Source organism: Coccomyxa subellipsoidea (assembly GCF_000258705.1).
Source record: "Coccomyxa subellipsoidea C-169, whole genome shotgun sequence".
NCBI lineage: Eukaryota > Viridiplantae > Chlorophyta > Trebouxiophyceae > Coccomyxaceae > Coccomyxa > Coccomyxa subellipsoidea.
Window position 1 is genome coordinate 763,267 of NW_005178033.1, and position 24,166 is coordinate 787,432.

The 24,166-nt window shown below is 54.3% G+C and overlaps 7 protein-coding genes across 7 annotated transcripts; 4 read left to right on the forward strand and 3 right to left on the reverse strand.

Moving 5' to 3' along the window:
- Positions 1 to 24: 24 nt before the first annotated feature.
- On the forward strand, positions 25 to 2,635 carry COCSUDRAFT_36967 (protein phosphatase 2C catalytic subunit; the record flags this gene model as incomplete). Its single annotated transcript, XM_005646723.1, has 8 exons — positions 25 to 83; positions 622 to 700; positions 816 to 870; positions 1,001 to 1,099; positions 1,320 to 1,478; positions 1,768 to 1,925; positions 2,264 to 2,389; positions 2,540 to 2,635. 8 exons carry the CDS (start codon positions 25 to 27, stop codon positions 2,633 to 2,635), a joined length of 831 nt encoding a protein of 276 aa, XP_005646780.1.
- A 3,223-nt stretch (positions 2,636 to 5,858) lies between these two features.
- On the forward strand, positions 5,859 to 6,610 carry COCSUDRAFT_33464 (hypothetical protein). The gene has a single exon (XM_005646724.1). The coding sequence runs from the start codon at positions 5,897 to 5,899 to the stop codon at positions 6,086 to 6,088; it is 192 nt and encodes a 63-aa protein (XP_005646781.1). The 5' UTR covers positions 5,859 to 5,896; the 3' UTR covers positions 6,089 to 6,610.
- A 297-nt stretch (positions 6,611 to 6,907) lies between these two features.
- On the reverse strand, positions 6,908 to 7,813 carry COCSUDRAFT_42595 (hypothetical protein; the record flags this gene model as incomplete). The annotated part of the gene is made up of 1 exon (XM_005646725.1): positions 6,908 to 7,813. One exon carries the CDS (start codon positions 7,811 to 7,813, stop codon positions 6,908 to 6,910), a length of 906 nt encoding a protein of 301 aa, XP_005646782.1.
- A 379-nt stretch (positions 7,814 to 8,192) lies between these two features.
- Positions 8,193 to 9,313, forward strand: COCSUDRAFT_83467 (hypothetical protein; the record flags this gene model as incomplete). The annotated part of the gene is made up of 4 exons (XM_005646997.1): positions 8,193 to 8,341; positions 8,444 to 8,608; positions 8,759 to 8,859; positions 9,102 to 9,313. The coding sequence occupies 4 exons, from the start codon at positions 8,193 to 8,195 to the stop codon at positions 9,311 to 9,313; spliced, it is 627 nt and encodes a 208-aa protein (XP_005647054.1).
- Positions 9,314 to 9,795: 482 nt separating this feature from the next.
- Positions 9,796 to 14,064, reverse strand: COCSUDRAFT_66520 (NAD(P)-binding protein). The gene is made up of 9 exons (XM_005646726.1): positions 13,760 to 14,064; positions 13,334 to 13,427; positions 13,066 to 13,226; positions 12,912 to 12,967; positions 12,648 to 12,788; positions 12,147 to 12,413; positions 11,643 to 11,834; positions 10,329 to 11,336; positions 9,796 to 10,048 (listed from the first exon to the last, which is right to left on the reverse strand). Exons 1-8 carry the CDS (start codon positions 13,902 to 13,904, stop codon positions 11,205 to 11,207), a joined length of 1,188 nt encoding a protein of 395 aa, XP_005646783.1. The 5' UTR covers positions 13,905 to 14,064; the 3' UTR covers positions 9,796 to 10,048; positions 10,329 to 11,204.
- Positions 14,065 to 14,739: 675 nt separating this feature from the next.
- Positions 14,740 to 19,202, forward strand: COCSUDRAFT_42598 (ENTH-domain-containing protein; the record flags this gene model as incomplete). The annotated part of the gene is made up of 10 exons (XM_005646727.1): positions 14,740 to 14,912; positions 15,059 to 15,131; positions 15,477 to 15,685; positions 16,035 to 16,212; positions 16,403 to 16,500; positions 16,756 to 16,972; positions 17,324 to 17,482; positions 17,740 to 17,946; positions 18,105 to 18,974; positions 19,161 to 19,202. The coding sequence occupies 10 exons, from the start codon at positions 14,740 to 14,742 to the stop codon at positions 19,200 to 19,202; spliced, it is 2,226 nt and encodes a 741-aa protein (XP_005646784.1).
- A 676-nt stretch (positions 19,203 to 19,878) lies between these two features.
- On the reverse strand, positions 19,879 to 23,773 carry COCSUDRAFT_36970 (GMP synthetase; the record flags this gene model as incomplete). Its single annotated transcript, XM_005646728.1, has 11 exons — positions 19,879 to 20,092; positions 20,526 to 20,679; positions 20,970 to 21,045; positions 21,314 to 21,463; positions 21,710 to 21,823; positions 21,924 to 22,016; positions 22,166 to 22,300; positions 22,550 to 22,735; positions 22,921 to 23,106; positions 23,308 to 23,472; positions 23,606 to 23,773. The coding sequence occupies 11 exons, from the start codon at positions 23,771 to 23,773 to the stop codon at positions 19,879 to 19,881; spliced, it is 1,641 nt and encodes a 546-aa protein (XP_005646785.1).
- Between the last annotated feature and the right edge of the window lie 393 nt (positions 23,774 to 24,166).

Sequence of the window (24,166 nt, forward strand, 5' to 3'; positions counted from 1 at the left end):
AAGTTCTCCATAAAGTAGTCATCGATGACGCGACTCCCAACTTCAGTCGGTGTTCTCAAAGTCTTCTTCCTTCCAAAGTTAAGGTGCCTTACTAAATCCAAATTTTGAAAAATTTTCGATGCTATAGCTATTATCAGCAATGACGGTTTAGCACCGAAAAGTAGTCGGACACGGTTCTTGTGCACTTTCTCCTCTTCCAAGACTCGTGCATAGGCTTGGCATGGCTCTTTGGGCGTTCGTGACGTTTCATGTGTCTTGTATGATCGAAGAGTAGATCACAGGGACGGGATCGACGCGTTCAGTGATTAAAATGCAATTCCTGAGCTCGCTTTTTGGCAGTAGCAGTGGCAAACACTCCGGCAGCAGTAGCAGTCCCAACAGCCACACTTCCAAATCAGCTACGCAACCTATCACTGGATTCCTTACTGGAGGAGATGTCAGGTGCAGTTACCTCTGCCACCTGTGCACCGAAGAGTCAGGGATGCTGACGAAGAAGTTTAGTGTTGGAACCCCTTGGTTTTGTCTGTCGAACGATGAGAGGCGATGATCTATTTGCACTAACTATCTAAAGATCAGGACTGGCGTTTCTTTTATTCTGACGCACCAGGTAATAATTTGCAGGAACGATAATAAGGTCAGTTTTGGTTACTCAGTCCTGAAAGGAAAGCGCGCGGGCATGGAGGATTTCTTCTACGCAGATGTGAGTGGATCTCACTCCCTATTTTCAGATCTACAACTCCTGTTATAAGCAACGCGCTATGTTCCACCATCACTGCCCTGCTGACTTTGACCTGGGTGACGTTCTGTTGCTGCAGTTCAAGGACATTCAAGGCAAGGCCGGAACAGTCGGTCTCTTTGGGATCTTTGACGGTACGTGCATGCGACATTCAGCCCCTGCACCCACGTTGTTTTCTTTGAAGGAGCGTACTCACTTTTCACTCCCTTGTCCTTTCTCTGTACCCCTCTGCCCTTGTGCCTAATCACCGCTGTCCTTGTGCAGGCCATGGCGGCCCACACGCTGCTGATTTCGTGCGCGAAAACCTTTTTGACAGCTTACTAAGCAATGCGCAATTCCCTTCCGACGTATCCTTGGCTCTTGGTAAGCCACCCATTTCTGTAGCATTATTGCCTGGCTTGGTGTGCCAACACATATCATTGGAGTGGCCTACAAAGAAAAGAACCCTCACAGTTTCTCAGACTACAATGTTGCCAGCAAATTTTACAAAAACCGCTGTCTCATTTGCTCATTGTCGTTTGCTCCAAGATCAGGTATTGAGCTGCTCTGCAGCTGGATTTGAACCTGGCGATGTCTGATCCAGGTGAGGCGTTTGTGGAGACCGACAAGCGGTATCTGCAGGCGGAGACCGGCGCAAACCGGGACGATGGGTGCACCGCCGTGACAGCAGTCCTGCTGGATCACACTGTCGTGGTGGCGCACGTGGGTGACTCCAGGGCCGTCCTCTCACGCGGCGGCAAAGGTGCGCCCCCAATTCCCTCTGCTCGCCATGTTTGCTTCCTCTGCAAGACCCCTGGGCCTGTTGTGGAGCAACACCGCAGCAGTCTCTAGAGCACAGCAATCTCTGGAGCAGAAGATGTGCTTTCACAAACCGGCATTGCAAAGTCTGCTGGCCGCGTTTTGGGCAATGAAACCGCCCCTCAATTTGACCAGCCACACGTGAAGGATGATGGAATGGTTTGAGAGGAGTTATAAGTGATGTGGCGGACTCGAATGGGCCGGGAGGAGTGATTTGGGTGGGTGGTGCGCAGCGATTGCGCTGAGCGAGGACCACAAGCCGAACCGGTCGGACGAGCGCAGCCGCATAGAGGCGGCCGGCGGCGTGGTGGTCTGGGCCGGCACCTGGCGCGTCGGCGGCGTGCTGGCCGTCTCGCGCGCGTTTGGAGACCGCCTCCTCAAACGCTACGTGGTGCGCAGTGCCCTCCTACCCCTCAGGGCACAAGGATCTCCCCAATTGCACAGCCAGCCACTGTATTACACGGGTGTCCTCACATAATAGTGGATCTTCCCTTAGTGTGACAGCTGGCACTTCTATGCCTGAGCCTGCTCAGCAAAGACACTAAGAGTAGACAGAGATGTTGACATGCAGACAATACAGAGTACATATCCAGGATATCCAGGAACTGCCCTGTCTTCTTTGATACCTGCTGTCGATCTGCAATTAGAGAAGAGGTATGCAGACATCAAGGCAGAGCGAGCGCCAGAAGATAGGAGATGTACTTGACAGGGTTTGTGTGGGGGCTGCAGGTGGCCACTCCGGATGTGCGCGAGGAGAAGCTGACCTCACAGGATGAGACCCTGATCCTGGCATCGGACGGCCTCTGGGACGTGCTCTCCAATGATGAGGCCGTCAACCTCATCAAAGACATCCCGGTGCGCATCGATCAAGCTGGCATGTCTGTCAGTTTGTCTTTTGTACCCTGTCTCATGCCTTACTTCTTCCAATAGGGCTGCCCGGTTTGGCAGTGCAACCCCTCCATGCTGTTGGAATCAGAGAGATTATAGCTCACTTTCTGTTTGCAGGATGCTGAGAAGGCAGCCAAGAAGCTGACAGATGAAGCATATGGGCGGGGCAGCAATGACAACATCTCATGCATCGTGCTCCGCTTCAGATTCTGATGCAACTGGAGATTGCCTGATCAGTCAGCCTCAAAACAAATCCAAGCCTGTTTCCCGGGAACAAAAGAAAAGGGAGATCGCATAATGGCGGGCAGTCAGCAAAGCAGTGATCAAGACCCTGTGGATTTGTGTCAGAGCACAGCAGGGATTAAGTAAAGAGCAACGTTTATTTGCTGGCCTCCTTGTCTGCTAGCATCTGACGCGCAAGTGTCATGCTAGACGCTATCCATCTTTGCTTCCGCGTATGAATTAGAGCACCAGCCTGCTTGGCGTAGAGTGCACACAAAGATTTCTCAGAAGCAGCTAGGTCAGGGCACACATGGCAGCTGGCGTCATATCGAGGCAAGACATTCAAGCAAGAAGTGGGGAATGGGGGGTTTGTCCAGGTTGGGTTGATGCTGCAGGAGATGTGCTGTACAGGGTTCTGCTTATTGTGGGCCATGAATTTGCATCGTTGCAGTTCGCTTCAGCTTTTTTTTATAGAAATACGCGCAGCCGTGCTGTACTGCTCATGTATGCTTGTTCTGACTGAGGGTGCCTGTGTATCCCTGCATTCAAAGATTCCTGTAGGGGGCTGTACAGTAGCTAGACCGAAACTCAGTTTGTTCCACTCTTGTACAACTCGGTCACCACCTGGGCCCTGTGGTGACAGGTGTGTAATCTTTTTTGGCGCGTTATTATTATTATTATTACAGGTCGGCAAACCCACAGCCAAAGGCCATAGCTTGGGGCATACATGCAGGGCGTCGACGTCTGCAGCCACCTATACTTATGTATACCTTGCTGCTTGGAGGCTGAAGGACCTAAGGAAGGAAGGAAGGAAGATTACATCACTCCAGCCGCCTAGGGCTGATTGGATGAACTGGCAGCATCCAAATAATCAAAACAATCCATCACAAAATGTGCAACACCAACAATGTCCAACTGCCACATGAATTGCTGCATCGTCACAATGGCTGCACCAAACAGCCCAGGATATCTGTCCCGAACAGATTGCAAGGCAGGGCACTCAAACACAAGGTGGCGCTCATCCCCAATAACCTGCTGGGCACAACGCATGCACAAACGCTGGGGCCGGGGAATCCTTGCCCAGCGGCCCGAGACATTGGGCAGACTATGACAACCCATCCTGAACTTCAACAGTATACGCAAGCAACGGGCACTCAAAGGCTGCTGTAAGAGCTGGCAAGGGTGGCGCACACAAGCTGGCCTAGCAAACCATCTGTGATATGTACACAAGGTGGCATTGCTGGACGGGCAGGTCCTAGGGCAAATGTCAATGTCATCCCAAACCTGCAGTGCTTGCGCATCTAGCAGCTGCATCACAGCATCAACTTCCACAGGAACAAGGGTGTCAAACCGAATAACAAACTCATACCCAATTCGGCGCAAGCCCCGCATGAAGGCCCAAGCCCAATTCTTAACATTACGGGTTATGGCATCCCAACAATCATCAAGGGCCACTTGCCTGTGAAAATTATTTGCAGGCAAGGCAGCCAAATTGTTCCAGAACTTGATAATGCGCCGCCACCACACACAATCAAGGGTCTGCTGATTCAACTCCTTAAGCAAGATGGCACCATGCACAGAGGTGGGGACGCCAGCAATGTCTCTCAGAATTTTCAGGTGAGAGGAGGCCAAGGCAGCCCGGCCCCGCCGGCTGTCGCCACCAGGAAGGCTGCGCAGGCCCCACACCTCACAACCGTAGGAGGCAGTCGGCGGCACACATGCATCATATAGGCGCAACAACAGGCCAGCTGACATGCTGCAATGCAACTTCCCATATTGCTGCTTGAGCTGTGCCCACACACCCCACATGTTCCTGTGAAGCTTGCCAAAGGTGAGATTAATGCCTTGGGCACCGTCAAAAAGGGCACCCAGGTACTCAAACTGCTGAACCCAATGTAAAGGCGCACCACCACAAAGCCATTGAAAAGGTCCTGGCAAACTTGAAGAGAACACCACAATCTTTGTTTTGTCAACACTGATGACCATTCCCGTTTGTTCACAAAACTCAGCAGCTGCATCAATCAAGCGTTGCAAATGAGCAGGTGTGGTGGCGAGCAAAGCAAAGTCATCGGCATAGCCTAGATCTGGTACACAACTGCCAGGACGCAACTGCGGGCCAACCCCAGGGCACCTCTGCAGCAAGTGCCTGTGCAGGCCATCTGCAAACAAGCCAAACAGCGTTGGGCTAAGGGGGCAACCCTGCTTCAATCCTGTCTCAGAGGGCAAACTAGGACCCTTCCTGCTCCCAATCTTAATGGCAACCGTAGAATTGGCATACAAAGACTGAATGGCAGAGAGCAGGTGGCCATCAATGCCCAGGCGACGCAGACTCTCCCAGAGCAACACCCGATTCACTCTGTCATAAGCACCCTTCAGATCAAGAAAGCAACAATACAAGGGCTGCTTAGCATGGTTTTGCCGGTCGATAAAATGCTGCAAGGTGAATAGCTGGTGGGCCGTAGACAGTTTTGGCCTAAAGCCAGCCTGTGTGGCTGCACGCAATCCAGCCCCCTCTGTGTACTTCAGAATACGAGAATTCAATATGCCAGCATACAAGCGCATGATGGGCTCAGTAACGGCAATGGGTCTATAATTGAGCATGTCAAGCTTGCTGCCTTTCTTGTGCACAGGGGTGATCAGGCTACCATTCACAGAGGGTGGCACTTGCCCAGCCACAAATGCAGAGTTCAGCACAGCCACCAAAGCATGCGCCAGGACATTTTCCGGAGGAGGCATGCCTGGCGCCCGCTCATCTTTTGCATACCGAAACAGCTCAGCTGGTAAACCTTGCACTCCGGTGGCACGACCATTGTGTAAACTTTTGAGCCCAGCAAGCACCTCCCCAAGAGAGATGGGTGCATTGAGAGCATCAACATGGGCAACAGGAGCACTGGGCTGGACAGGGAAAGACAAGTGGGGCAGCTCAGCAATGAGTGGCAACTGCAAGTTTGCAACCCGCTTGAGATAGCCAGCCCACAATTGCACTGGCTTGAGCTGCTCAGGTATATCAGACTGCTGAGACTTGAGCCGCTTCCAGAAGGCTCGGGGGTCACTGTGCAAATCATCAAGCAGGCGGCGCAGTTGCGCGAGCCGGTGAGCGCGCCGTTTGTGGCGGACGGTGTTGTGGTAGGCACGCTCCAGCGCGCGCACTTCGGCTGGATCGCCCCCGCACCGCGCGCGGGCGCGGACGTCCCGTTTAAGCTGGCGGCACTCCGAATCGAAGAAGGGCGCGTCGGCACGCGCCTTGCGCTGATGGCGCCCGGTGCGGGCCGGCATGCTGTTCGCGGCTGCGGCCTCCCGGATCCCCGCCTCCAGGGTCTGAAAGGCTGCATCAAGTTCCCCAGCCACAGCATGGCCTGTGCAGGCGTCAAGACTTGCACTGGCAACATTGCGCAAAACAGCAGCATACGCATTCCTAGCACTGGGCTGCCATTTCACTCGTGACAATGGCGCCCCAATACATGGTAAGGGAACACTGGCAGCCACATTCACTTGCAACGTCATCTCAATAGGATGATGATCAGAGTCTTTTCTACCAGTGTTCACAACAAGATGAGAAATCAAGGGGAGCGCATCAGCGGAAACGAGAACATGATCAGGTCTAGTTGCCTGAGTATGGGTTCTGGCCTTAAAGGTAGGCACTGCTTCAAGGTCTCCTAGCACTCTGCCAGAGCATATGAGCATGTCAGTTTCCTTGCAAAAATCTAACAGGCGCAGCCCATGAGCATTGACACCTTCATCAGTGCAGCCTCGAGTATTGCTGTCATCAGCGTCAGGCAAATTTGACACACGAGCATTGAAGTCTCCTGCCAGGATCACATTGCCCTGAGCACGAGCGGCAACAACTTCTGCACATAAGCCCGTAAATCGACTGGTCAGGTCCACAGTCTGCAATTGCCGGGAACCCGCTGGAGGCACATAGCTGGAGCCAATCAGCAGCGGTGTAGAGTCCCCCTCAAACTGCACTTTCACCCATAAGGCACTGTCAGTGTCTGACACCCAGTCTTGTGCGTGGTAATCACGGTGCTTCCGAACCGCAACAACAATGCCTTCACCCGCCTTGCCCTCTTCACTAGCAGCCGTGAAAGTCACAGAGTGGTGAGGCAAGATCGAGTCATCCCAGGTCAAGCAACGGGCCTCAGTCAGAAGTACAATATCGAACTGGTCAAGATAGGCTGCCGTGTCCCACAAGGATATTTTGCTAGCATGTAAGCCATTGACATTCCAGGACAATATACGCAGCGATAGGCGGCTGGAGACTTCCTAGCGGCGCACTGCTTCGGCGTAGGAGTCGGCGCGGCCGGGGGAGGAAGGCGCGGCCTGAGAGGGCCCGGCAGTGGCAGCACCCGGGGCGGCAGCGGCGCCCGGCGCGGCAGCCGGGGGAGGCCCAGGCACAGGCATGTGCTCACGCACGCGGTCGCCCTCCCGGACGAAGAGGCGCTCCTCGCGCCAGAAGGGCTGCTTGCCGGCTGTCTTCAGGGCGACATAGTGTGGGCGCATGCTGACGCGGATGCGCTGCTGCTGCGGGGTGAGGTCGGGATCCAGGAAAATCTGGCGCTGGCGCAGGGCTTTGCTGTGCTTGAGGGCAGCGTGCTTGGCTGCCACGCCGCTGAAGCTGATGAGCACGGGGCGCGGCTTGGTGCGCGTGGCGCTGGGGGCACCGAGGCGGCGAGCTTCGCTGACAACAGCAGGGGGGCCGCTGTTGCTGTCAAACAGCGCTGCCACGCGGGCTGAGACATTCTCTGTGTTGTCCTCTGCCAGACCATGGCAGATCAGGTTGGCACTCCTGGCTTGGCGGGCCTGAGACTCCACCACAGACTCCAGATGGTGCACTTTGTTCACCACTGCTTCATCGTTGGAGGCGGCTCTGGTCTGCGTGTCCTTGGCCAGCTCAGCGCGCAGGAGAGGCAGCAGCTCTGCCTTCAGCTCAGCCACCACCTCATCCTTCAGCTCGGTTTTCAGCTCTGCCTTGAGCTCTGCCTTCAGCTGAGGGAAGAGGGCCCCAAATTTCTCGTCCAGCTTACTGTCAAGCTTGCTTTCCAGGCCGTGGATCATAGACTCGACCTTTGCAAGAAGGAGATCGTGGAGGGGCGGCTCCATCTCCTCATCTGACTGCCCTGGGCTGCCCTGCGCTGGGCGCTTCGACTGACTTCTGGTTCCCTGACTCATCGCCCAAGCTCGCCCAAGCACGCCTAATGTTGCAGCAGATTACAATCAAACCTTGGTCATTGAATTATCTGCTCATAATCGGAATCAACGATTCGCACACACATCGTGAGGCTGGTTGAAGCCACTGCATGCTTAATCTGTCTTTACGTAAAGCCTGCATAAGACGCCCCAATTCTGTAGCGCCAGCGTCTTCGAGTCACGGTCAAACGAGGGAGGTCCATTGATTGTCATTGATTGCTGGCATTTTGATGTAGTTTGCGCGCTAATGCTTCCTTGTCTCTTGTGGCCTTCTCAGATCAGCACAGATCAGCAGCTTTGTTCCCTAAGCTGATAGGGGAACGTTCCTAATTATTCTGGTCCTTCAACAATAAACGATAAGATGTCAAAAGCGCAAACTAACGAGAAATTGGGCGTAATGCCATATGTGGCAGCCATATGGGCAATGAGTCTGTATTTCACCACCCCAACAGCTTGGGTGTTGACCATCTGGCAGCTGTTCAATCCTCGAGTCTCTTGGCTTATCGTCTTGTGCGCCATCTTCACAGCTCCTGCCACAATCTTACACAGAATCACATTTCTCACTCACCTAAAGGCTGCAGGTCATGTTCACTCAAGTTATTTGCTGCGCAGGTACCTTCTGTACATTTGGTACGGCCCTGGAAAGAAAGCGGCAGCCAACCTCTCATGGCCCACGTGGTTGAGGCACTGGTCGATCTGGAAACATCTAGCAGACTACTTCCCTGTCAGGCTCATAAAGACAGCCGATCTGGACCCCAGCAAGCGCTACATCTTAGGGTGAGGGCACCTGCTGGCAATGTTCCATTGCTGATCCTTTGCATGCAAGGCAGGGCTTACAAATCCAGCCAGAATGTGCATGCAAGCCGTGGTCCAAGGTTCTGCATCAACACTCATTAATTCGTTCAAATTTTTCACATTGCTGTGCAGGCTCCATCCGCATGGCGTCCTGACGATCAGTGCATGGGCCACGTTCGCCAGCGAGGGGACCAACTTCAGCAGAACCTTTCCCGGCATTGATCTGCGCGTAGGTGCGAGCGGTGCATGACTCGTTTTTCAACACCACCAGTCGGCCACCTGTGCAAACCCACCTGTGCAAACACTAGCAGCTCTTTCTCTTGCAAGCGTGTACGTTGTCAAGCTTGAGATTGCGCTGCAGCTCTCATCCTACCGTCTGATCGCAGGTTTTTTCTCTTCTTACCAAAGCTGTTCCTGCCGGAGGCAAGGTGTGCATGTTCACATGTCTGTCTCACACAACTTGTGTGTTTCACAGCCACGCTGAGGTGGAACTTCATCACGCCCATAGCGCGTGAGCTGATGCTGCTGCTGGGCTTTGTGGACGCCGATGCTTGGACGCTGCGCCAGGTGCTGTCATCCGCGCCCGGCCGCGCCGTCATGCTCGCCATTGGCGGCGCCGAGGAAGCCCTGCTGGCGGGCCCCGGCCTCAACGACCTCGTCCTCAACAAACGGTTCGCCCTGTTCTAAGCGTACCCTGCTTCCTTTCCATATATGACTAATCCTGCATCAGTGACTCATCTTGAAAATGGGGTGGGAGGGCAATTTGCTGCCTGACACCTCATGTTGGCTGACACATCCTTGTTGTGTAACAAATGCTGCCACCATGCCCATTGTCAGCTCAGGGTGTCTGAGTAGTTTGCCTTAGCCATGAAGACTGCATGTGTGTCTGCAGTTCATGTGTTGGATGACTGCTTTGATTCTGCATCTGTTGTGGGAGTTCTGTAGAGTGTCCACAGGCCCACCTCCTCGCAGCTCTTGCTAGCAATGACGCTAGCGGGCAAGCCGGGAAGCTCGGTCCTTTTCGTACAAAACCGGCAAACACAGTGCAGGGACCATAGAGTGTATATGCAGGGATGGCTTAGGTGTTCTTCAATCTTAATAATCACGTGTGGCACCGGTAGGGGCTGACGGCGTCCGGGGTATTTTGCGCGCGCAGGAAGGGGTTTGTGAAGATCGCGCTGCAGACTGGCGCGGCGCTGGTGCCGGTGTACACCTTTGGCGAGAATGATGTGGTCACAGTGGTGGACACGCGCAGGGTGGGCTGGGCGCGCAGCTTCCAGCGCGGCCTGAAGAAGGTCACTGGCTTCACGCTGCCCTTTGTGTACGGCCGCGGCCTGTTTGGCTTCCCCGTGGGAATGCTGCCGCACCGCGTGCCGCTCACCGCCGTCGTCGGGGCTCCCATCCCGGTCCCCAAGTTTACAGGTCCGTACCACACCGCTTTTCAAAGTGGGAATATGTTGTCCTATGCCTTACACATCCCTGCTCACTCTGCTGTGATGGGGTGCACCACTTAGAGGTCCACTGGTCTCTCATGGCGACAGGAATACATGCACCAGTGAAAAGATTGTTCTGCTGTCACCGGTGATGACTATCGCTCGGTCGTGAAGCAAGTGCATTGCTGCCACAGAGAGAATTAAAGCGAGGGACTCGCAGAGCTCGCTGAGCAGCGGCTGTTCTGAAGCAGTGTGTGGGCTGCGTGCAGGGGATTTGAAATCGGAGGAGGGAGTGAAGCTGGTGGAGGAGTACCATGCGCGGTACATTGCAGGGCTCAAGGCGCTCTGGCAGCAGCACAAGGACAAATATGCTTCAAAGCGCCGACGGAGCTTGGAAATTGTGCAGTGACAGACAGTAGCCTTGTAGTGCATATTACTTGCCTAGATAGATGTTAGTAGTGGAGACAATGCAATGGAACGCACTCATTTTGACTGCAATTCCTTCTAGTAGGGTGTGTGACGAGGGCACATGGTTCTGGTGCTACTGGAAAGATATGTTAAGTAGTACAGACTGTATTTCCTGGCAGTCTTCATGGCTTGCACGGGGGGTGTGAGGAATGAGTTCCTATTCAAGGTTGATGCTGCGTCCTCAGCGAGGACTCCTCACCCCTGATTTACATTTGAGAATTTCTGCTTGATCATGACATGGGCAATATCTGTCTGATTTGATTATACAAACACGGTAATATGGCAGGATTCGAACAAGCCAAAAATAGCAGTATTCTGCAAAATCCACAATAATCCATACAGGGTGCACTCTTGGGAGGCAAACGCTTGTCAAGCAGTGCCTTTGCTATTCCCATCACAGTTGCGTCACGTAATGCTTCACTATGCTACTGTTCTCTATATAGATCTACAACTCAGTGCTGGGAAGACTCTCATCCGATTGGCAGCATCCCTGCCTCTACAGACACAACTTGTTGGTACAAAGTACATTGAGCCGCAGACAACAGTCCGACCAACTGGTCTGCGGCCAAGGGCAGTAAGTAAACACCCCACGCCTCAATCTAGCTAGCCGCAGGCTCATGAGGCTCATGATCAAGCTAGCTCCAGAACCAAGCCTTAAAAGGTGCGAGCATGGGCGCTCATGCAGCATGCACGCTGGGGGGCCTCAGCAGAGGATCTACGGTCGCCTGCCTGAGTTTTCCGCTGGCTGCGCGTTCCCTCTTTGCCCGCAGCTGCGCGTCCAGCGCCGTCAGCATGTGGTCCGTCATTGCCTGCCCCACCAAAATAAATTTGAGAATTGGTCAAAGTCATCAAAGTCCAGCCTTCCTGGCATGCATGCAGTCAAAATGCTTCAGCGCAGAAGCATGCGCACGTGCTGCAGTGCATCCATGCTGGATCCTGACCAGCCCCACTTGCGAAAACCCATCTCAGCCCCAAGTTTGGATCCAGGTCACCATCCGGCTCTTGGCAAGCCAGTGATGCTGGTGGCCAAAGCATGCAGCCAACAGTACAAATTTCATGAGCTACTTGAGCATAACTTCTCAAGGAACAGCAGCATAAGGAGGCGGTGGGCGCACGTCGATGTCGAAGGCGGGGCGCCAGCCCCAGTCGGCGCGCGCCGGTGAGTCATCTACGGACTGCGGCCAGGAGCGCGCGATTGCGTCGCGGAAGTCGGGCCGGTAGTCGACGGTGAATCCCGGCAGCCGCCGCTGGATTGCCGCGCACAGCTCCGCCGGCGTGAAGCTCATCGCTGTCACGTTGTAGGTTGTCTGCGCCAGCAATGGTGCATATGTTCCGTCGTTGCTTGGTGCTTCACTTGCATTGTTGCAGCATCCATCCCACAGCATCCAAGGCATAGGGCAAAGAAACATTCACTCAAACTCAAGAGCCTCACGGCCAGTGGAATGGCAGAGACATGGCTGCCAGCAACAGGACTTATAAATTTAGATACCTTCTGCAAAAAGAGTCAGCCGCTCGTTTACCGGTCATCAACTCTGCACCACATTCTTGCCCTTAAAAGTCCAAGGCTTGCTCTCAAATGCCACACTGAGACCATGCGTATAAGAGGCATGTGCGTGCACCTGGGAGAGGGAGGCGCTGTCAGCCATCATGAGCTGGTAGGTGGCGGCCAGGCAGTCGGGCATGTACAGGAAGGGCAGCGCAGTGTCAGGTCCCAGGAAGCACGCGTAGCTGCCAGTGGTCAGCGCAGCATGGAAAATTTCCACCGCGTAGTCTGTCGTGCCGCCCCCGGGAAGGGTCGCCGAGGAAATGACTCCGGGGTAGCGCAGCGAACGAAAGTCCACCCCGTATTTTCGGCTGTAGTACTGCCCCAGTAGCTCCTGGTGCACCTGTGCAGGCAGTTTTTTTCACTCACTTGAAGGAAACTGAAAATTTTGTGATGATACCATACCTTGGCTGCAGAGTGGAGGCAGGTGCATGAGCGGCGTGCGGTCAGCTAGAGAGGGATAGAAGGGGGAAGCTTCAAAGGATCCGTATGAGCTGGTTTGACGACCTTCTGCATGTTGCTGGATTTCTGTGCGCCAATGTGCGTCAGAGAGCGTGCCATTGAAAGGGCACCACACCTTGGTGATGCCGTACATGGTGGTTGGCTCCTTCACAGTGCAGTCCGGTGTGTCTTCGCGCGGCGTGGTCGGCCCAAACACAGCTATTGTCGACGGCGCATACACGCGCAGATTGTGCTGCGCTGCCAGCTCCAGCACATTCTGTTGCCATAATGCCTCTGCTCAACATCCTTGCAGCTCTGTCCTATTTAATTTGTTTTTTGCTGAAACTCATGGTGCATCATCATACACATCATGGTGCGTGGAAGCCATCTGGGGCCTCACCTGGATGCCTTGGGTGTTGACTTTCAACGCCAGCTGTGGGTTGCGCTCTCCAATGGCTGCACCACCCATGAGACTGTTCATTGCTCCTTACACATTTCCCACTCTGGAAAGCATGCAAGCCAGGAAAAACAAAGGTTGGCCCAGGGAGCCAGACCTGAGAGCAGGGTGGCTAGGTGGACCACAGTGTTGATGCCATTCTCAAGGATGATGCGCGCGAGGTTGTCCTTGTCCTGAACGTCACAGTACACGAAAGGCCCCGCGCCTGTGACCTCCCGGTTCATGCGCACATCTGAGGCAATCACGCAGTCGGGGTGCCTGCCAGAAGCATAGCACAAGCACTCAGTGCTTGCATGGCAATAGCTGACATCACACAGAGCTGCAGGAGGGACGATTTGCAATCTGATGCACGAGGAGGAGCTGACCTTTGCCTGAGAAGGGGAATCAGCTCAACACCTATTTGCCCTGAGGCACCCGTGACCAAGAAGCGAGGTTCGTCCACATCGCTTGGACCCTGACCTGTCAAAATGGGTCGAACACAGCACCTCAATATGATCTCAACTAAAACTTCACGGGTTTCCGAACCACCCAGACCGGTATGCTAAACGACATGTGGGCGACTTCGCAGAATCGCCGCGCTAAGCCCTGAGGCTTTCAATAAAAACTAAGAGGTATACCCGCGTTACACTTCACATTTACTGTGGACAGTTCAAAATCTGCCGGAGAGGAGATTCCGAGCGTTGAAAAGCAGTGCAAGATGTTCGGTTTACAACACCCATCCCACAATTTCTACGCTAGCAAATAATCGAGGCAGTGGAAGTACAGCTCCACCGTCTGAACCGGGATGATACCTGTCCGCAGGTATCCTCCAAACTGGGGAGGAAAGCTCCTTGTGCAAGTGCTAGATATCGACCTGGCTTGGTTGTCGCACAAGCCCTTCCGGGAGGAGGCCAGGAGACGATACAAAAAGCCATTTGCAATCTTCTTGCTTGCCATGAGAGGCAACACGTCAGGGATACATACCCTGCGTCAGCACATCAACGAACTGACATCTACGGATGTCTTCACAGCCTCGGACGAGACTAAGAGCTGTTGCGTTGTGATTTTATAAAGAAACTGCCTCTCCACAATAAAACATCGACATAATGTCCTCCTTGAGATCGATTTAATTGTAGGAAAGTGTTGTCAAACCCTGACACTCCAGTCAGCATCAAACCCTAGCTAGGCAAGAAGCTATGAATCTTCCCCGAGCAAGACAATTTCAACGAACGAGGGAAAAAATAACTTTTAAACATACTGGGTCTGCCTGTATTCTGATTATTGTTTGTAACTAGTACTCGAGCTAAAGGTTTGAAAGGCCCTTGCTATTTCTTGAAATCTCCAGGAAGAGGGGAACGTTATACGAAGACCATCAACTTGACATCAGTAATCTAATCTAGTGAGTATTTCGTTCTGCTTGCAACATCATTCAGAGAGAGAGGCCTTACTTAGACGGGTAGAATAGACAGTCTGGTGGTTTGTCTTGGCGGGCAAAAGCTTTCTGTAAGCTCTTCATTCGAACCGTAATGTCAGATGCATATTATGCATAGGTACTCTCAGTGTTTGAAAGTCACCGATGGCACGCCCAGTCCCTAATAATCTTCGCGTGTTGAACCGGGCTTGTTTTGACTAGTCACCATACTGGAGGAAAGAGGAGACTGACAAATTTCTCCTTTTGTCTGTGCACGATCATCTACACAGCTCGACGTATCAATTTTCAGATGCTGCCGATTAAGTCAGATGGGTGGCACTAAGTCATTGTCACTGTCATCTCTGGTGCAGGTGTCACACCATGACCCTGGTGTCGCAAGGGAAAGGCCTGGATCTGAAGGACTATACAGTGTCAGCCTGTAAGGAGGGCGCTTCATGGCTGCGAGATTACATTACAGCCATCAAGTCTGGGCAGTACCATCCCTTCACAAAGATGGAGCGGAAGGCAAGGGAAGCCACCAGGAATGAGCCTTGGTGGGTACATTCTTTCCTCAAGAGGCTGATTTCTTATATGATTCACCCTGCATGCCATTTGATTATGTATCACTCCAAATGACACCCACGATTTGCAGTTCTGCACATCACTTGCTATACTTTTGTGCTTGTGCCATGACTCACAGGGGCCCAACGGGGATGATTCTCAATGAGCTGGCAGAGTCGTCCTTCAACCACAACGACTGCCTGGTCATCTTCGTGAGCCCTCATTCTTCATCCTAGCCAGTTTGTTTTGTATGTTTGGCACCACCGAATGCGCACCTTCGCCATGTTGCCTTAAGACATGCATGCAAGCACCAGGCTGTTGAGCGCACATAATGCAATCCTGAATGAAATTTCTGAGCTCATCATTGAAGGTCTGGAGTATGCCTCGACGCATGCAAATGCCAGACAGTTCAGCGCTTCTCGTGCATTTTCAGCCAGCTTGATGAGCGCTTTTCTTGTGCTTTCCCTTTGCTTTACTTTGTCAGGTACAATACGCATAAGACAACCATCTAATGTGCACGAGTTCATCACTGAAGGTGATGAGTGTTGCCTGAACAGGCGGTGATCCAGCTGCGGCTGGGCTACCCGCCGGCCAAGTGGCGCAACGTGTACAAGGCGCTGACGGTGCTGGAGTTCTTGGTGAAGCGCGGCTCCGAACGCTGCGTGGCAATCGCGCGGAATGAATTGGCCATGCGATTGGAGGACCTGGAGGGCTTCCAGTATGTTTCCCCCGAGGGCAGGGACCAGGGCGTCAACGTCCGCCACAGGTGCCCCCTCAGATGGCGCCTGGCATGCTGACATGATCAGGAGCAAGCAGGCATTATGCCTCTGTGACTCACAGAGGCATAGGTCTGTGACTCACACTGGGAGGGTATGGGAAGGAGAGGATACCACGGGCAGGAGGCTCACTTAGGCAATTGAGATGGTGCATGAATGTCGCCAACCAATGCATGTTTGCTCTCTGGCAACATCGCTTGCACCGACTGCTCCACACAATGCAGCATGGTAGGAGGACAGTGACCGTCCTTTACCAGGTATTCTGTCATTCGTAGTGGTAAGAAGGACGCTCGAAAAGAACGGTTCCAAAATGACAGATGGTTTGCATGGTGGTGGCAGGGCGCAGGCGATAGGGGCGCTGCTGAGGGACACGGCGCGGCTGCGGGAGGAGCGCGAAACATTTGCGGCCAAGCGGCGCACGTACACTGGCTACAGCCGCGAAGACATGACGCCCGCGCGCTCGGCCTCCACTGGCTACGACGGCATCGGCGGCGGGCCGTCATCTTTGCGCAGATCGGTGTGAACTGGGGCCCTCGCTGTGCTCTGTAGACACTGTGCTGTGCTCTGTACTGTTTTGTGCTTAGAGCCCACTTGCTTTTCTAGGATTCCTGTGATCTCGCCGCCAAGTGTGGCATTGCTGGTGTCAATTAAGGGGACCCAACAAGGTATAAGAGTGGCTGCCGAAGTTGTTACTTGGATGGCTGCAGCGGTCGGACACGGGCGAGTCTGGCTTCTCGGCATACGGCCACGACACGCCTTCCCCAGCAGAGGCGACGCCGCAGAGCCAGATGCGCTCCGCGACAAGGTGTGCCCAGCACCTGCTCCCACCCTGTTCACTCCTGAGATGACCTTTGCTTTGAGGCATGTCTTCGGCTTTCCTTCATCCCAGATGCTACTTTCGTCCCGTCCCATGGCAACTATGAAGACGAACAGTATGAGAAGCAGACATGCTGTGCTCTCAACCTCATTCGCATCCCTGTCTTTCCTATCAGGTGCCTTCATTACTGGCAGTCAAGCTGGCACTACAGGGACAGATGCATTACAAGCATTACCGGCGCAGGGGCGCTGGGGAGATGAAGGGGGTGACGATGGAGCAGAACAAGAAGCAGCTGGCGGCGCTGCGCGTGCTGCTGGAGCAGCCGGGCAACCGCGCATGCGCCGACTGCACGGGTGGCGGCGCGGCTGGGCGCGCCACGTGGGCCTCCATCAACACGGGCGTCTTCATCTGCATGCGCTGCGCCGGCCACCACCGCGGCCTCGGCGTCCACATCTCCAAGGTAGTTGCTTTCAGCTGCATCCTCGGCATACCCTTCTCACCCTCTCGACTCACCCTTGGCCCCTCTGCCAGGGGAGATTGACGCCAGTCCCCTTGATCCTTCAAATAGCCAATAGGACATTGCATGTTGACATGGCCTCCACTGGGGTCTCCCGGGTGCAAGAAAGTGCGTGCTGAGGTCTGACCATTCAATTGCACACGCAACAGCATATCTTTCTTATGAAGGTCGATCCAGATATCGCACCAGGTGATTCTCCAGGGGTGCAAACAGAGTAGGACCTGGCGCCCCTGTCCGCGAGACAATCGAAGCAGCCTTTGACGTGGGCACTGAACGGCATGTGAGTGGGTGCAGGTGCGGTCGTGCACGCTGGACACGTGGCTGCCGGAGCAGGTGGCCTTCATGGCGCGCACCGGCAACGCGCGCGCCAACGCCTCGCTGGAGGCCAAGCTGGACCCTTCACAGAAGCCCTCCTACTACTCCCCCGACCTCGAAGCCTTCATCCGCCGCAAGGTGCGCCCCTTTTTTCCTTTTCTGTTCCATTTTACGCTTTCGAATGACTGTGCAATAAGTCTTCCTGCTGGCACCTAATTATATGCTGTGCATGACCGATGTCCTGCCATGTCCGAGCAAATTGAACCCTTAATTCAAGTAAATGGGTGGATGATCATGAAACCCCTGCTCCTTTCCCTTCACAGCGGCAAAGTCTGCAGGAAAGCCGATACAGTAGAGCGAGGACGGCCCTCTGAGCTTTCAGTGTCATGGCGCAGTACAACGGAGCCTACAGGGAGGGAGAGTGGCCGCCAGCGGACGCGCTGGAGCCGGCACCGGCGCCGGCCTCTGCTGAGTCAATGCGCTCCACTGCAGACGGCCCCCTCACTGCATCCTCCTCTGCTGCAATATCTGCTGCCGCAGCCAAGCTGGGCCCCCTGCGCAGCACCGGCAGCTTCTGGGCATCTCAGCCAGCTGCAACGCAGGTGAGACTTCAACACCGTGAGCACCATCGCACTGGCAGATGGACATTTCACCATGGACTTCTTTTGAGCTGGTTTCGCATGAAAGGAAGGAGCAGTGCGGGAGCCTCTTGACTGCATTTTTTGGCCAAAGGTCCTGATTTGTATTATTCCTCTCGCAGGCGTCGGCAGAGGAGCACAGCTTTGGGGAGAGCGCCTTTGTTGCGGCGAGCTCCTCAGCGGCCATCCCGGACCTGATGGACTTTGGCTTTGACAGCGCCCTTCCGCCAGCCACTGCCAGCACAGCACAGCCAGCGCAGCCGAGCGTAACCTCAAACGCATCTAAGCCGGCAGGAGGCGCGGCCGGACTGGGAAGCTTTGCAGATCTGATGGCTGCCTCTGCACAGCCAAACCTGATCAACGATGATCCCTTTGCCGCCAGCAGCCGCCCTCACAGCAGCGAGCCGGAGCCCCAGCCGACCCTCAATCAGCCAGCCCCCAAGCCTGTGCAGCCCTTGGAGCTCGGTTTCGAGCCCCGGTCTCTGCACGGCGCCTTCGACGCGGCGTCAGCCGCGGCTGACGCGGCTCCCCCGGAGGAGCACCCTTTCGGCGCGCCACCTGCGTTTCCGACGTTCCCTCCCGCGGCAGCCGGTCCCCCCGTTCCCCCCGCCATGACTCACGAGCTGTCGTTCAATGGCGAGCCTGCTCCCGAGTGGGACCTGCCAGCCGCGCCAGCGGCACCTGCCGTGCAGCCGCAAATTCCCGTCGCCGTGGCACCGTCGGATCTGAATGCGGTCCCGACAGCCTCCGCTGCGTCGTCTGCCTTAGCGCTGGTGCCATCAGCGCTTCGGCCAAGCACTGCAGCAGCGGCGGCGGGGCTGGGAGTGCAGGCGGCAAAGCCGGCCAGCCGGGCAGGCAGTGCAAGGGCGGGCGACCCAACAGGCTTTGTGCTGGAGGATCTGCTCGCGCATGCTGTGGAGAGCATGCGTATCAAGAATGCCGCCAAGACCAGCCTCGCCGGCCGGCCTCCAACACAGGCTCCCTCCCTGATTGTGAGCTCAGCTTCCGAACTCGACTGCCTCTTGCCTGAAGCAGATTTGGTGCTCCTACCTTGTTTCCAAACAATCTTCCTACCGTAGTTGAACTAAATTTGATAATGGCCCTGTGAACTGGTTGATTGCCATTTTCTCAGCTGCATTTCTGCAGGTGTCTAAGGAATTTGTCTGTTGGGTATGCAGGAACAGAAGCAGGCGAGGCAAATTGCACCGGCCGGCAGGTAGCGTTAGCAAAGAAAGGCACAATTGTAAGATTTTATGTTTTAGGCGCAGCTGATAGTACTGGTGGTCTCACTGGCGCTATGAGACGGATTTGTAATGCCATATGATGGAGAAGCTCCTTCGTAGACCCCAAAGAATGAACGCATGACGATAGGCTATAGCTGGCAAGCAGATGCATCTTCAAGAGTGAGTTACACGTTATTTGGCCTATGCACAGCTGCGTGGTGCTCTGGAACAGTGATTTGATCTGACAAAAGCGGTCAAGACATCAGCAAACTTATATAGAGAGCAAGTCTCTGACGAATTGTTGTCAACATTACTGCAGATGAACAGACTGTCAGCACGGACTGTCTCTACTTTTTGCCGAGACATTGCATGCATTGCATGTGTCCATTCACTCTATGACATATGTAGTACTGGATATGGCGAAATTGACACAAAAGTAGCTTGCAACATATAAAAGACAATGTTCGTACAAATTCTGTGCATGAGAAAAGTCTACAACCTTCTACTCGCCCCTAGATCCCTTCTCAAGCCCCCTAAACCTTGAAATATACGACTCCAGAGCAAGTTTCATCCAATTTACACCGTGAGCAAGAGCCACCAATGTTGCTCAACCCAACGCACGGTACCTCGGGCGCACTGGCCCCCATAGCCATGCTGGGGACCCCCCGGTGCCCTACTCCCACTCGATGGTGCCGGGCGGCTTGCTGGTGATGTCATAAACGACACGGTTGACGGATCGGACGCCGTTGCAGATGCGGCTGGAGACGGTCTGCAGGAACTTGGGCTCAAAGGGGTACCAGTCGGCCGTCATGCCGTCCCCGCTCGTCACCGCGCGCAGCGCCACCACGCTGCTGTGCGTGCGCTGGTCCCCCTGCACCCCCACCGACCTGCGCCGCCCCACCACCGCTTGGATCCCCCGCTCAGCACTGCAGTATTTTTTGCGAGGCCTCTTGCAAGCGCAGATCTTGCGACATGCAGCACTGCAAAATCTTCTGCAGAAGAATTTGCTTTCCCTCCTTGCATGCGCAGGATATGCCATGCGTGCAACATGCAGCACTGCAAAAAAATTGCACCCCCTCCTTGCATGTGCAGGTCTTCCAATGCTTTCAAGAATGGCATCCCCAGCACTTCACACGCCTGTGCAGCCTAGGGGAATAAAGCATGGAAACAACTCGTGCTGCTCCAAGGCACCTGCAACACTCCCAAAGCCGTGGACATCAAGGCTACGGCATGACGGTAGCTAAGGTTGGAGAAATGAAACGGAAAGCTCAGGCGGGAGTGGAATGGTGGGTGCATGGCATGGGCAGAAGAAGGGCGCACCTGACGGGCAGGAAGACGGCGAAGGCCTGCCAGATGTTGTCGTAGAGGCCGAAGTCGCGGATTGTGTTGATGTAGATCTCGTCCACCTGTCGCAGCACATCCAGCGCATCCCCCTCCGTCACATCCCCCAGCACACGCACCGCCAACCCCGGCCCTGCAGTCAAACACCCCCCAGACCCTCAGTTCAAATGAGTGATAACCTGGCTAGAGCACCCGCTGCTTTAATCGGTCCCAAGAATGCATTCAATTTTTCAGTCCCAACAATGCAGTCCCCCTTCCCGATGGCATATCAGGGGGTGGTGTTCAGAACCCCCTGTGTCATCTTCAAGCGGTCTTGACAAAGTGCTGATTCTGACAAGGCAAAAGTCAAGGGGAAAAAACCCATTAATTTGGCAGAGCAGCTTAATATCTGACAAGGAGCAGCGCAGGAGGATGGGTGTGCACCGGGGAAGGGGTGGCGAGTGATGAAGGCCTCTGGCACGTTCAGCGCTGGCAGGCGGCCCAACGCTCGCACCTCATCCTGCACAGGCATAACTAATATCAGCCAATGCACCCTATCAAGCAGTAAAACCAAAGCAATATTTGCAATCAGCATACTCATGGTATAACGCTCTTCCTGCCAAGAGGCGAGGTGCATGAGCAGACAGGCTGGAAGCGAAGGCTACAAAAATCACTACCCCTTGTTGAACTCGCAGCATATATGCAGGAACGAGTCAAGTGCTGGCATTGGTACGATGGCAGGTGGCCAAAGCCGTGGCCGTGCGTGCATTGTACTGAGCAGCGCGCACCTTGAAGAGCTCACGCAGGGGCTCGATGAGGGTGAACTTGAGGTCTTTGGGGAGGCCACCCACGTTGTGGTGGGACTTGATCATGTGGCTGTGCTTCTGCCCCGTGCCCGGGGGCGGGCAGGACTCGATGACATCTGGGTACAGCGTTCCCTGCCAAGACACCCACTACTAAGTGAGGTTCACCCCAAGCTTGAGGAGCATCCTGAGGTTCTTGGGGTTCACTCTTAACCTTTAGCAGGGGCTGAGGGATCTAGCCCGTTCGGGTTTGAAACCCAACTATCCTTGAGCTGCTGTTTAATACAATCTCGTTGGCACTGATCAATAACGCATGAGGTGGATGACGTGTGTGGCAAGGTATTGTTAAGCATTGCTTTGTTGAGAAGCACCCGCCTGTACAAGGTATTTGGGACATATGCCGTGATCCTTCTCAAAGTTGTCAGCAAAGGTCTGGAACACGTTGATGAATTCGGCGCCGATCGCCTTGCGCTTCTCCTCTGGGTCTTTCAGCCCCTGCGCAGGTAGTTAAAACACCTGAAACAATCAAATACATTCCCTGCTTACAGGAACTCGAAGAGAGGTTTGCAGGATGTGCGCATAATGCAGCGCGCACCTTGAGCCTGGCCAGCATGACTTCTGTGTGGTCAATCATGGTGACTGGCAGGTGCAGGTGATTTTTGAAGGTGTCCATCACCCGCTCTGCTTCCTGCACCATGCGACGCATTTCCCTGTCAGCTATCCTTCACCTTGTGCACAGCATCATGAGCCATCTGAGCTTGTGTCAGACTCAACACCCACAGCAAGAGTGCTACAAAAGGTGCAAGCGATGCAGCAAGAAGGAGCTGTGCTGTGTGCCTTGTATCTGAGGAGGCCATTGTCCACAAAGACGCAGTGCAGGCGGTCTCCCAGCACTTGATGCACGAGCGTGGCTGCCACTGTGCTGTCCACTCCTCCAGACAGCGCGCAGATGACATGGTCCGTGGGCCCCACCTACCACTCCCACAGAGGTAGTTATAAAGACCCCAAAAGAGCCTCGTAAAGGATGGCCCTCTATGCACATCAAATGTTATTTGCTTTGCAACTCCCAGAGATGTTGTGCCCGAGTTGAGGACTGTTGTTCTTGACAGGAGGGCGCACTTGTGGCAGATGAGGTCGTACAGGTGGCAGATGTTACCGCACATGGGCTCTAAAAATTCAACACGATTAGGATCAATTTTCTAGGGAGAGCAAGGGCCTCACCGTGGCCCTGATCTTGGCCATTTCCTCCTCCAGCACATTCTCAATCTTCCAGTCGGCCGGCACCTTGCTGATGTCAAACAGGAAGCGGCGCAGCGTGGCAATGCCCCTCTCGCTGTGCTGCACCTCTGGGTGGTACTGCAGCCCGTACAGCTGAGCCGCAGTATTCTCTATCGCCACCACAGTGCCCTGCATTCATCCAATGCAACCCCCTTCACAGTCCGCAAAATTTATTTTTACACCCTCTGCACTTGATTTTGGAGGAAGAAATTAGCCTGCTGCAATTCCCAATGTCTGGCCACACACCAGCTACATAGTGCCAACTAGGTGAGAATCAAGTGGGTGTAAAGTGAGAAGCGTTGCAGCGTGCTGACCTTTTCGCTGGTGGCGACTGCTTGGAAGCCGTCAGGCAGCCGGGTGGCCTTGTCGCCGTGGCTCATCCACACCATCTGAGCGTGGTCGGTCTCATCACTGTACAGCTCACTGGCCTGCGTGGTTCTGATGGACATGCGCCCGTACTCCCCGTCCGTTTCCACAGTCTGCACCTCGCCCCCTAGCGACTGCAGGCATGCACACACGCTGGTGTGAACATAGCAGACTCCAGGGAGTGTGTAAGTTGTTACTTCACAGAAGCGCTGCATCACTAACTTTTGGGATCAATGTGGCTGTGCAGAGCTGTAGGGCAGCCTGCTGCTGAATTGTGCATCAGAATCAGATTGGTGATATGGAAGAGCATACTGGACGAGGCAGGAGAGCCGTACCTGCACAAGGAGCTGCATGCCATAGCAGATGCCCAAAACTGGGATGTTGTTCTCCTTGATGTAATCAAAGAAACCGGCTGGGAGCTGCGGAGCGTCTGCCACATGTACCGAATTTGGTCCACCAGAGAGGATAATTGCCTTTGGCTGCACTGACTTGATGCGCTCCTGCGGCCCAGTCACACGACATCTTGATACCCACATGCTTCATTGAGTTAGAAGTACAGATGATAGGGTCCATATTCTTCCATCATCCGAAATCAGGCGCAAGGACAACCCAGAACAAAGAGGTGGGCTGTACCAGGGTGACATCGCCAGGTATGAGCATTGAGTAAACCCCATTCTCCCTCACTCTTCTGGCAATCAGTTGAGTATACTGAGATCCATAATCAAGTACCAGACAGATCGAATGGCCCTTGTGCAGTGCCAAATCAAGGCGTGGCTTTTTGTTGCCGTTGGCAGCAGCCATCAGGCTGCGTTCAATCTCTTTCACGTCTCTGCCCAAAGACGACCAAAAGAAGCAGACCTCCAATTTTTGCGCTAATCACTGATGTGCTTCCATCAAAGGACTGTTGAGGAAGAGTAGGAGCAGGAGGAAGCCAGCTGGAGCTGTGGGGATGACGTCACAAGGAGGATAGCTGCGTCACGGTCAATCGAGGCACAAATGGAGCCCAATTGAGTTCAAGCAAGAAGTGAATTGGTGTAATTCTATAAATCCATTGTTGTGTTGCGCACTTACTCACATTGTATGAACATTTCTTCTTATTAAAGAAATGCAGGGGCAATGCTTTGTGCCACACCAACAGTACCGCCCACTTCTGCCTTTTGGCACAGTACTAAAGCATTGCAAAAATCCACGATG

Coding starts and splice junctions, on each gene's coding strand:
- COCSUDRAFT_33464 (XM_005646724.1), top strand. CDS start 5,897: ATGGCGCCCGGTGCGGGCCGGCATGCTGTTCGCGGCTGCGGCCTCCCG.
- COCSUDRAFT_66520 (XM_005646726.1), bottom strand. CDS start 13,904: ATGGCAAGCAAGAAGATTGCAAATGGCTTTTTGTATCGTCTCCTGGCC. Junction 13,227..13,333: donor ATTCCCCTTCTCAGGCAAAG/GTCAGCTCCTCC, acceptor TGCTTCTGGCAG/GCACCCCGACTGCGTGATTG. Junction 12,789..12,911: donor TCAACACCCAAGGCATCCAG/GTGAGGCCCCAG, acceptor TTATGGCAACAG/AATGTGCTGGAGCTGGCAGC.